The sequence below is a fragment of the Triticum aestivum genome, chromosome 3A (genome assembly GCF_018294505.1).
Source record: "Triticum aestivum cultivar Chinese Spring chromosome 3A, IWGSC CS RefSeq v2.1, whole genome shotgun sequence".
NCBI classification, from domain to species: domain Eukaryota; kingdom Viridiplantae; phylum Streptophyta; class Magnoliopsida; order Poales; family Poaceae; genus Triticum; species Triticum aestivum.
Genome location: NC_057800.1, coordinates 709,468,579 through 709,481,041, shown reverse-complemented (window position 1 = coordinate 709,481,041; position 12,463 = coordinate 709,468,579). Strand labels below are relative to the sequence as shown.

Here is a 12,463-nt window from a genome sequence, read left to right as displayed (position 1 = left end):
TTTGAGCTCATAATGATGATCATTACCGAGTGGGCCCAGTGATACCTCTCCGTCATACGGAGTGACAAATCCCAGTCTTGATCCGTGTCAATCCAACAGATACTTTCGGAAATACTCGTAGTATACCTTTATAGTCACCCAGTTACGGTGTGACGTTTGGTATACCCAAAGCACTCCTACAGTATCCGGGAGTTACACGATCTCATGGTCTAAGGAAAAGATATTTGACATTGGAAAACTCTAGCAAACGAACTATACGATCTTGTGCTATGTTTAGGATTGGGTCTTGTCCATCACATCATTCTCCTAATGATGTGATCTCGTTATCAACGACATCCAATATCCATAGTCAGGAAACCATGACTATCTGTTGATAACGAGCTAGTCAACTAGAGGCTTACTAGGGACATGTTGGTGTCTATTTATTCACACATGTATTACGATTTCCGGATAACACAATAATAGCATGAATAAAAGACAATTATCATGAACAAGGAAATATAATAATAATGCTTCTATTATTGCCTCTAGGGCATATTTCCAACACCAAGAGCATCTAGCTATGGAATAAATAAAGACCATATTAAAAACATTCACAATGCAGATAATCTGTCAATTTTGTACAAAGCCTCTGAGATATGAGTGTATTGCAACTTCACATTTCAAAAAATAGGTGCTGATAAAATGTTCACGTAAAAGATGTATCCAGTAATCGGTTTCGCTCCCTCTACAACCAAAGTATACCTACAATTTGATCAAATTATCGCCACAACAAAGAGGAAGGCATGGAATAGTAAATAATAATTAGAGAAAATAAAAATGGAAAATTAAGTACAATAAGGTAAGTTGAGTAGACCAACCTGGTCATATGGCATTGCCCAACATTAGAAATGAGTCGGTAAGTTGATCACCTACTAAAACAAAGTTCAATAAGTTCACATTTGATATCTATGACTAAATATGCCATGTCAAGTCTAAACTAAACTCTGGCCACAAATTAAAATTGACGTGTCATATACTATTGTGGCCTGCTTAGAAACAAAACTTTTGAGTTAGCAATTCTTCATGCTTTAAAAGCAGAGAAAGGGAAGGACAGATAAAACCAAAACCAAGCAGTTCATGCCGAATAGTAGAAGAGAGAATGTTTGTACGTAATAGCATATCATCAACACATCAATAAGCAGGTTTATTGCAATGTGTGTGTTTTTCATTTTGGTATTTTGGCAGGTTTTTAGTCGGTTATTTTATTTTATTTTATTTTTCATTTTCTTCTGATTTTTTAAAATGTGGGGACTTTCCAAATGCATTTGTGAACATTTTTCAAACCAGGAACTTTTTCTCAGTTCTTTTGCTAACTCTCTAGTTGACTATTTACAAAGTTCATGAACTTTTTCAAAATCAGTGAAGTTTTTTCATTTTTTTCACCTTAAAGAATGCATGGAATTTCATCAAACCCATGCACATTTTATAAAAAAAAATCGATGATTTTTTTCCAATTCAACCTTTTCAATTTGATGAACTTTTTTCTTTCAAAATTGATTAACCTATTTTGAAAATCGATAGCCATTTTTAAAATTCATTAACTCTTTTTTCAAAAGTGATGTCCTCTTTTCAAATTCGTGATCTTTTTTCAAAATTGATGAACATTTTTAAAAAATCCATGAAAATTTAAAACTTTGTCAACTATTTTTCCAAAAAACTATGGTTTTTTAATTCCTAAATTTTACTCAAATTCATGGTAATATCTTGAACTTTTTCTAGAATTCATGAAATATATTAGACTAGGAATTTAAATCAAATTCATCGATTTGTTTTCAAAATTTCAAAAAATTTCCCTGAATACTGGCCGTTCATGAATTTCCAAAAAAAAAGTGTATATGTTTTCCCCAGAACCAATAGCTAATGGGTTTTCTTTTCTGGACAGTGAGGAGCGACTGAGATTATTTTTTTCTGAGGGGAAGCAGGGAATGAGGTGGAGTGGACGAGCACAGATGAGTTACTATCCTAACTGTTTGGCCCAGGTGTTGTTCATGTGAGCTCCGGCTCCGAAAAATAATGCTTAAGGCGCTAATTAGGAGGGCTACTCCTATTCGGCGCGGGTAGATCATGTCCGGTTTTGCGAAGGTTATAGCACCTTCGCAAACCGTTTTCTTCTTCTTCTTCTTCTTCTTCTTCTGTTTTTTCTCCTTTTTAACTTTTTTTGCTTTTTCGATTCTATTTTTTGTCTTAGTTTATTTGTTTTTCCATTTTTCTTCTTCTTCATTTCCCTTACTTCTATTTTTTTCATTTTTTCTCGTTTTCGTGATTTTCATAAAATCGTGAACATTTTTTAACTGATATAGAAAAACATTCATCTAATACAAAAAATGTTCATGAAATTCAAAAAGATTTCATCATAAAAAATTATTCGCCATAATTTTATATTTTTCATCAAACTGAATAAGTTTTGAAATCAAAAAATTTCACCATAAGTTTACTTTTTCTCTCATTGTATAAAAAATTCACTGAATTCAAAAAGTTCATCTGATTTCAGAGAAGTGTTCTCGAATTGAGAATTTGTCCATCAAGTTAAAAAAATGAAAAATGTTCATATAATTCATAAAATGTTCATCGAAATCAAAATTTGTTCACCGGAACTGTTTAAAAAATTCGTCAGATTCAAAAACTGTTAATCAATTTTCTAAAAGGTTCATCCGATTTCCAAAAAGGTTATTTGAATGGAGACTTTATTTATCAAGTTCAAAAAATGTTCATCAAATTCAAATTTGTTCATCTGCTTAAAAACATTCATCAATATACAAATTCATGAACATTTTTGAAATCACAATTTTTTTTGAAATCACGAACATTATTCCAATTCAAGGACATTTTTTGGAATAATGTCAAAAGCCGCGATGACTTGTGGTCGGGTTGAGTTGGAGTGAACCTGAATCATGAATCATGGATATATCACTGACATACCCCTCCAACCATCGAACGTCCATAGCTAACCACCGACAGCATTCCAGCAATCTACTTCAGTACTACCACTGTGGAAACCACTAGCTAGGTAGTTGAGCACTGTGGAAACCACTAGCTAGGTAGTTGAGCACTCTACTTCAGTGGATTCTCATCTGGGCGCAGAACGCAACCCAGCACCTAGCCAACACGGAACAACAGAAACCTGGAAATTCTGTGAGCATTGGGGAGGAGGACGCCCACGGAGGGGAGAGTACGCATGATCCATGGAGCGTATCGGCGATAAGGTAATCAGCAGGGCCGAGATCACGGACGACGCGTCGGCCACGTTCGCAGACTCCACTGTGATCCCCGACAGGTATGCCCGGCCAGATGAGGTCAGGGACGGGGTAGTCGTGGGCAGCGACGAGAGCTACGAGCTACCAGTTGTAGACATGGCGAGGCTGCTAAACCCGGAGTTCTCGGAAGCCGAGATTGCCAAGCTTGGCTCTGCGTGTCGAGACTGGGGCTTCTTCCAGGTTCTTATCTTTGCTCGCATTTGCATATATCTACCACTATTTGGAGGGAGGGCATTTCACTCGTGCCTTTGATATTCGTGTACTAGTTCTTAATGGTGAGTGCGAGATCTTGCTGGTTAGGACATATTAATTTCTGTAATTTCTAGAGAGTGGTCCGGAGTGTAGACCATGGTTCTAGACAACATTTTTGGATGCATGTTGGTACAAACTTTCGCTTGAGTTGGGTTGAAATCCAGCCAAAATTTTAGGAAACCTGATGAAAGTTTTCATATTTTTTATTCTGATCCAAGTCATGAGGTGGTGAATATTTCTTTTTCTTTTTTACAAAAAGTAAATTTTTTTTGGCATACCTACTGTCTTACTGAAATGACTGGAAACATGGAAAAAAATTTGTTGGACTGAAATCCAACCAGAATTCTAGGAAACCTGACGTAAGTTTTGGTACTCTTTATTCAGCTCCAAGTTCTGTGCTAGAGAATTACGTTGACAAGAAATTCAAATATTTTTGTATATCTAACTATCCTACTAAAATGACTGATTTTTTTTCGAAGTTCAGGTGAAATTTCACTGAAAATGAGAACCATGCCCAGACACCATGTGAACTGGCTACACTCTAATTTGTTGATCTATCTACTGGACTATCCATCTATCAAATTTACATCCTCTGTTTGTCGCAAAATAAAATAAAATTACATCCTCTGTATTCGCAGTTAACAAACCACGGAGTTGACGAAGCAGTTGTAGAAGACATGAAAGATAGCACTCTGCAATTCTTTCGCTTGCCGCTGGAGAAGAAGAAGGCAGTGGCCATCCAAGCCAATGGCTTCGAAGGGTTTGGACACCACTACAACAGAGCATCGTCTGAAAAGTTGGACTGGGCGGAGAGTCTAATCCTCGTGACGCAGCCACACGAGCAAAGGAACAATGAGTTTTGGCCTGCCGATCCGTCAACATTTAGGTCCTAATTCTCTTCATCTCTTGCTTAAATTATTTACATGCTGCATTGCTCCGTTTGCCTCGTCTTAAATTACATAAACACATATCATTCAGGGATGCACTTGACAAGTACTCAATGGAGATGTCAAATCTCACAAGCCGCCTTACGGTGTTCATGGCGAGCGACCTCGGAGTCGAGCAGGAGACGCTCATGGGAACCTTCCAGGGCAAGACGCAGAGTGTTGCCTTCCACTACTACCCTCCATGCCACCACCCGGACAAGGTGATCGGCATCACGCCACACCACGACGGCCTCGGCCTGACGCTGCTGCTGCACGTGGACGACACCCCCGGCCTGCAGGTGAGGAAAAACGGCAGATGGTACCCGCTGAACCCGCTGCCAGGCGCCTTCGTTATCAACGTCGGCGACATTCTCCAGATCCTGACCAATGGCACGTACAAGAGCGCCGAGCACAGGGTGCTGCCGGACGTAGAGAAAGGGCGGGCCACCGTGGTGATGTTTCAGAATGCTTGTGTTGCCGGAATTGTGAAGCCGCTCCCGGAGCTAGGCGAGGCGACGTACAAGGCCATCGACCATGTTGAGTATGTCAAGGGGAACTTCAGGGCGCTGGCTGAAGGGACAAGGTTCGTGGATAGTCTCAAGATCATGTAACCAAACCTAGGTCGAGAAGAGAATCTAAAGAAGTTACTTTCTTAATCTTTGTGTCGTGTATGTATCCGGTGGCAATTATAAACTCGACGGGACTGATTTTTCCAGATCAATTTGCTAGGATTTATTATTAATGAAAATTGGTATGTTTACAGGGATAACAATGGGATAATGAGGATATCCCAGCCATATATGACGACCCTGACCTAAAGATAAATAATGCCTAGCTAGATTGTGAGTTTTAAATTTTGAGCTGCTAAACTCATCAGCAAAATTACAAGAGATAAATGTATTCATACAGATTCTAATCTCCTTGATAACTCCTCCATAAATAGCCCCTTCAGGCATTCAAGCCCGGCAGGTCACGCCGTTTACTTCCTTCGTAGTCGAGCCGACACGTGGTTTGCCCTTCAGAAGTTAACGAAGACCCTTCACTCGACCCCATGAGTTGGCTGGAGGCCCAGGGCCTATGCCCATCGGGTGCACAATCGTGCCCCCAATATATCTATAAAAGAAGAAAAATCACAACACTTTGTGCTTCGGCCGAATCACCATTTCTGAAGCCGGTTTCTATGAACCGGAATGTCTCCAATAATAACAAAGATAGGGAGGTCGGACACTTTGTCCTCGACTTCCTCCTCGGGGCGATGAGCCTGGTGAATCATGTCACCTTCAACCTATTCAAGGAGGTCATACGCTCGGCGAGCCCGAAGATCACTGAAGCCGACCTATGAAGACATGCCACGTTTTTTTAAGACAACAGGATCCCGTCTAGGTTCTTATTCCCGAAGGAAGAAGGATTCCAACTCCATACATGCTCGGGGGCTAGTGACGGTGCACCACACCTGGGTTGGCCTTCCTACAGGGAAGCCCAACACTAGGCCGGCCTCAGGGCCCCACATTGACCGAGGTCCCTTGCCTTGACAGTGGGCCTCCTCCAGAAGAAGGCCTCTTTCTTGTACTGCGAGACGTGTAGTACTATATCAACATGGGCGACAAGCCATGGAAACTGACTTGGGCTCATGTAACTCTAGCCCTCATCCACCTAAATAATGGGAGGTAGGGGCTTCCAACTTGGCATCCAACATATGGTTTAGGCAAATCAATGTTATGACATGTACTTCAAAAAAAAGTTATGACATGTAGGCTATAGACCATCACCTCACCATGAGGACCTTGTTTCATATGCATCTTAATATGCTCCTCTATGTGTGCTCCACCCCATGACCGACCCTATTCAGGGATCTACCAGTTTTCTGCATCGTCACTTTTCGTATCCTCTTTCATCTGATATGCTGATCAAACACTAAATACTCCAGTTTTTTCAAAGTTCCGTGACCAGTAACCATCAATGTTTGTCAACACAAAATCTGTATTTGTGATACCGTTGCTGCATAAATTGGTACAAAATTTTCCTCAATTAACTCTCTATTCAATCGAGCATTTAAATCATCAATCAACTCAGACACCAATTTGGGTGGATCTGCAACTCGAGAAACATCGTCGTCCTTCTGGCGCTGGGTGACAGGGTACGTACAACATCAACATTTTTGTTCCTTACATGCTTGTTTCTTTCTCAAACCTAGCTAGGCTAGCCATATATTTATGCCTGACATGCATCCATGCATGCATGATGTGTCCATGTGTAGACCGTGGCTCTTCTTTCCTTGTCGGTGGCCTTCGCCTTTGCCTTTGTCAGGGTCCTCTTTGTCAAGGACATTGAGTTCTGCAGACCTACCCCAAGCTGGCCTGCGGTGGATTCCAGCGTAGCGTCATCCTGGACTTCGTGGCATGGTTCCTGCAGGCCACATCCGCCTTCTCCAACCTTTTCCTGATGGTCAAGGTAGCCACGGAACACCCTGATCAATAGCTAACTAGTGATGGCGGCTACGTACGTATACACCTAGGCCGGGGTGATCCTCCTTTTCAAAGAAAATAACGTATGTATACACATGTGCATGCACGTGGACTACCTGTTGAAAAAGCTCGTTCTTCGATCGATCTTCCTCCTGCTCAGCTTGGGTGCCAAGGAGGAGAGGAGGGAGGGGGACAAGAGACGAAGACAGTGACAGTGAGTGGAATCGGGCCAGTAGGCAGCAGGGGAGTGTGGGGGGCGGGCATATGTCCCCCATACCCTCCCACCAAAAATTTAATTGCAGATAACAAAGCAACACAGATGAACGATAATAGATCTGACTGAGACTAGCTTCATTTTCAGATATACCTAACCAATAGCTGACACGAAAAAAAGATGGAATTGCTATTTTTCAGCCGGATGAAAACAATTGGCTTTCATCCATTTTGTGAGCCATGCGATCTCTGTGCTGAGATTCGTGCAGAATTGGCGAGTTTTCTTATCGGGCCAGCTAACTACCGGGAGACCCGTTATGTTTTCCCTCGCTCTCGGCCCCGTTGGCAGTTTCTTTTTTTTTATCCTTTCTCCTATCTCTTCCCATCCTCGTCCTTTCTGCTTCTCATTTCGTATAGGTAACCATGGCAATTTGGAGCTCCCCTCGCTGCTCGCTCGAATAGGTGGTATTCGGGCGTCCGGAAATCTCCCTCCAGCTGCCCCGCTGTATCTCCCACCTTGGGTCTGCAGCATCTCACTCCAACCCCGCACCCTCCCCGGCCCCCGTCTCCCCCGCCCGCCGCTTCTATTCATCTATTTTTGGGTATCCTTCGACGATTTCTTATGCTTCTCAAATCCGTGTGTTAGTTGTGTGTAGCGTTTTCGTGGCCAAATTTGTTCTTTATCCCCCTATGTTAGCTTCGTGTGTTGATCCCCTCACAGCTATTCGTGTAGATGTATTCAATTGTGTTGTTTGTGGGATTGAAATTCGTCTGCTATCTGTGTTGGTTCCCCTGCTGGAGTGATTTGATCTATTATTCGGGTTAGTTGGTGGGAGTTGTTTGATTGGGCTGTCTCGTTTAGTTATAGTACTTTGTGCAAATGCACAATCGAAGATGCTGGGTCGTGTTCAGTCCCCTGGTCTTTTGGATTCTCATTTTTTTGGGTGGATGTAGATTCTATTCCCCGGGTTGTTTTAGTTTTCTGTTGTTGCTCTGAATTCATGTTAGTATAGAGTTGCAGGTAGTGTCCGTGTTGTGTCTGAATATTCAGTAAACAAACATAGCATGGAGTTACGGTCCTATTTTCAGACATTTTTATTACAGTCCCGATTCGGTGTATTCCTGTTATTTTTGTATATTTTTAGTGGTGTTTTTTTGCGGGTAAAAGAAATTTACTGTATATTTTAGTGGTGTTATTTAGTTGAATTTGCTATGTTGTTTCAATATATGAGTTGGGTTATTTGCAGTGTATATTTTCAGTGTAAACCTCACTGTAGTCATTACTTACAGTGTTTTTACACTGTTAGTAAGTGGTATTTATGTGTGTGTTTTTAGTCTACTATCAGTGCTTTTTTTTTCTTGTATTTCCAGCATGATCTTGTGTCAATGTTATAGTACTCCAGAGTGTATTTTTTTCCTATCATTGAAATTGCTCTTTGTATCACAATATAATTTTAGTGTTTATTTACTGTAACTTGATAGTGAACTTGCAGCGTAAATCTTAGTGTAATTTTTGTATTATCAATAGTGGAATTACAATGTAAAATGACAGTGGAATTTAGTGTTATTTACTATATTTTTCCAGTGAAATTACAGTGCAAATCATCGCATAATTTTAGTGTTGTTTACTATCTTCAAAGTGAAATTACAGTGCAAATCTGCGTGGAGTTTTAGGTTAATTACTCTATCTTGTTTGTGAATTTTACACTTTAATTCATAAGGGATTATTTTAGTGTAATTACTCCATCTTATCATTGGACTTACTCTGTAATTTGTAGAGGATTTCCTATTCTAATTAATATATCTTTTTAGTGCAATTACACTATAGTGTATTTTTTACTCTATCTCTGTCATTTTGATTTACACTGTAAATCATAGGTGAATTTTAGTGTGGTATCACCGTCATTTTTTTAGTGTAATTCCTTTATCATGTCTTTTGAATTTATATTGTAATTCATAGGGAATATTTTAGTGCACTTTACTACCTTATCAGTGATTTTACACTGTAAATCTTTAGTGGACTTGGACTGTAATTACCTATCTTATCACTAATTGTACATTGTAAATCATAGTGTAATTTTAGTGCGATGTTCACTGTAATTATAGTGTGTGTTTTTGGTCTTCTTCTGTTATGCTAGAGCTATGCTTACTGTTTTTGTTAATTTTGTTTTGCTTATCGGTATTCTGTTGTTGTCATGCTTTTTGTGCTAATCTGAGTTTTTGGTATTTTGCAAGGCGTGTGGAAAGTTGCCTGATATTTTTTGTTAGTTCTATTTTCTCCTTTATGTGTAATTTCTTTTATTAGGCTACATGTTATCTATGTTGGGTAACAAACTATCCCTTTACATTCTATATTTTTCTGGTCTGTGGGTGTCGGTGTTTTACAGTGATATGTCCTTCAGTTTGTGGGTGTTTATGTTGTTAGGAAGAGGGAGTTGCATGTCAGTTGGAATCTTAGGGACATTTACCTTAGAATTACTTGTAAATTACACTGTAAATCTATTTGTAAATTACATTCTAATTCACTTACAGTACTACTATATTTACTCTCTAAATCTACTGTAAAATGTCACTAGGATTCAGCTGTAATTATATTGTATTTACAGTGTAATTCTAGTGTAAATTAAATTGTATGTACTGCAATTACTGTGAAACTCACTGCCATTTGCTCTATAATACTACTATATTTTACAATATAAGTTCTACCATAAAATACATTGTATTTACATTGTAGTTCCAGTGGTCTAGCACTATAATTATAGTTTGCTTACGGTAATTCGAGTGGTCTAGCGATGTAATTCAAACTGTAATTTCAAAGGATTTTTTCACCCTGGTTCACTATTGTAATTTTTATTGCTTACCACTGAAATTTTAGTGGTCTAGTATTGTAATTACCATTTGCATGCCACCGTAAATTCCTTGTCCTCTAGTGTAATTTAATTTGACAGGTTCTTTTTACATTCCTCTGTAACTACAGTGTAAAAACACTTGTTTGATTTTGCTTTGTGTAGGACCTACTCATCTGTATATGTTGTAACATTCAGTGAACTAGTGAATGCTAGTTCTTATTGGTTTTCTATGGTGATCTCTGTATTTTAAGTTTATAACTAGAGTGCCGAGACTCGATAGTAGACAGTTTAGTGACCTCTTCATTAATGATTTCTTCGTCATTCTGAGTTTGATCTGTATTTTTGTTTTCTCGCATAACATCTGAATTGCCTTCTGATTCTTGTTGTTTTTGTATATTGTCTGATGTGTGCGATGTAGTAGGTTTTTGGCAGTCTTGCTCTTCATTTACCTGTAAACATTATAACTTGTAAGCCTTTGAAGTTTTTTCAGTTGCTGGGCATGTATATATTGTTTTAGCTACACTTTTTGTATATACCTTGTCCAGCTCAATGTAGTTAAATAGGTTGACATCCCATGGATTTTGCGCATACGCTTCACTTGTCATTGGTTCATTGTGTTCCTGCAACGAGCAAACCTTGATTATCTTAACTTTTTTTATGTAGACACAATTACAAAGAGGAGGTCACAGTAAGCTGATCGACAAGTGACAGTAATTTGAGCTCTTGTGTAGTGCCAAAGTTTCTCAAATTCCGCCCTTTGTTCCTCGAATTTTTGTTTGATCATTTTCCAATTGGTTCATATGAACATCTTTGCCCCTTAGTTTCTTGACCCTTTACTGTGTTGTTATGTTCTTCTATCTTTCCTATAGCATCTAAGAATATTTCCAGAGTTTGAATGCCAACTAGTTTCAGTGCAGAGCCTGACTTTTTTAGTCTATTTTCTGAACATTAGTTTCAGATTGAACTTCTTTGTATTCTCAGTTATACTTCACAGTAATTCGAACTTCCAAGTGACATGAATTTTTCATAGTGCCCAAGTTTCTGGAATACAATTTTTTTGTTTCTTAGACGTTTTGCTTCAGCATTTTCATAGTTGATTCATAGCTTCTTGAGCATGTGCTAGCCTGTGACTATAGTTGTTGTTCCAAGACTTGTTCCTAGAAACTTAATTCCATTTTATTCCTGTGACCATAGGATTGTTGTACCTAGACTTTCAGCCTTTGTTTCCTGCAACTAGAATTCCGAATCTTTCAACTAGATTGTGTTAAATTATATAGTTGTAGTTGTAACGTGACATATGTCATGGGGGTGTAACTTGTGCTCGTGTGTTGTAAACTTAGGCAGGTTGTTGGACATTAGAGATCCTTATCTTGTATAGTCTTGGATGAGGGGTCAAGCTAACACAACAACCTGCCACCCCGATTGTAATCTGGTTCTCTATTTAACACGCACGTGTCCCTGCCTAGAGGCATACGCTTCACCTCTTTTCTTTCATGGTAATCAGAGCCTACCTCGGGTTCATCCATGGCGAGCTCTTCCTTCCCCTCATCTCTGTTTGCACACAACGCAACCGAGAAACTTACGAGAGGGAACGAGGCCTTATGGCGTGCCACGGTGCTCTCAGCCATCAGGGGAGCGCAGATTGCAAACTTCCTCGACACCGGGCAGCCGGCTCCGCCCATGACCATTGACGTCACCGGCGATGACGGCAAAACCAAGACCAAGGCACCGAACCCAGAGTTTGGTGTGTGATATGCGCGGGGTCAGCGAGTTTTATCATACCTGCTGAGCACGTTGCCGCGCGAGATGGCCGTCCAAGTGGCAACCTGTCACACCGCAGCTGAGCTGTGGAACACTGTGCAAGGGATGCTTGCGTCGCATACCCGGGCGCAGACCGTCAACGTCAGTATTGCCCTAGCCAATCTTCAGAAGGGCAACTCCACGATCACAGAGTATGTTGGTATGGTCCGAACTCCCTGTGATGAATTAATTGCTTCAGGGAAGATCGTGGACGAGGAAGAGGTGAGCTTCCACATTCTTTCTGGACTCGACGAGGAGTTTGACCCAGTGGTGTCGGCCATGTGCTCCCGGGTAGAGCCTGTCAGGGGTCCGGAGCTGTTCTCACAGCTTCTGAGCTTTGAGACTCGACTGAATCTTCGCGGCGGGTCCTCTCAGTTGTCCACAAATGCGGCGCCGCGTGGACGCGGCTTCAACAAGGACAACAACGCCATCGGCAATGGTGGTCGCGGCGGGGGTCGTGGCTTCAACAACATGTTGGAAATATGCCCTAGAAGCAATAATAAATTAGTTATTATTATATTTCCTTGTTCATGATAATCGTTTATTATCCATGCTAGAATTGTATTGATAGGAAACTCAGATACATGTGTGGATACATAGACAACGCCATGTCCCTAGTAAGCCTCTAGTTGACTAGCTCGTTGCTCAATAGATGGTTACGG

At 40.3% G+C, this 12,463-nt stretch overlaps 1 protein-coding gene and 1 pseudogene across 1 annotated transcript; both read left to right on the top strand.

Moving 5' to 3' along the window:
• The first annotated feature begins 3,045 nt into the window (after nucleotides 1–3,045).
• Nucleotides 3,046–5,243, top strand: LOC123059326 (protein SRG1). Its single transcript, XM_044481914.1, has 3 exons — nucleotides 3,046–3,476; nucleotides 4,187–4,434; nucleotides 4,527–5,243. Exons 1-3 carry the CDS (start codon nucleotides 3,225–3,227, stop codon nucleotides 5,083–5,085), a joined length of 1,059 nt encoding a protein of 352 aa, XP_044337849.1. The 5' UTR covers nucleotides 3,046–3,224; the 3' UTR covers nucleotides 5,086–5,243.
• Nucleotides 5,244–12,005: 6,762 nt separating this feature from the next.
• On the top strand, nucleotides 12,006–12,144 carry LOC123063881 (uncharacterized; annotated as a pseudogene).
• The last annotated feature ends 319 nt before the right edge of the window (nucleotides 12,145–12,463 follow it).

Coding starts and splice junctions, on each gene's coding strand:
- LOC123059326 (XM_044481914.1), top strand. CDS start 3,225: ATGGAGCGTATCGGCGATAAGGTAATCAGCAGGGCCGAGATCACGGAC. Junction 3,477..4,186: donor GAGACTGGGGCTTCTTCCAG/GTTCTTATCTTT, acceptor CTGTATTCGCAG/TTAACAAACCACGGAGTTGA. Junction 4,435..4,526: donor GCCGATCCGTCAACATTTAG/GTCCTAATTCTC, acceptor CATATCATTCAG/GGATGCACTTGACAAGTACT.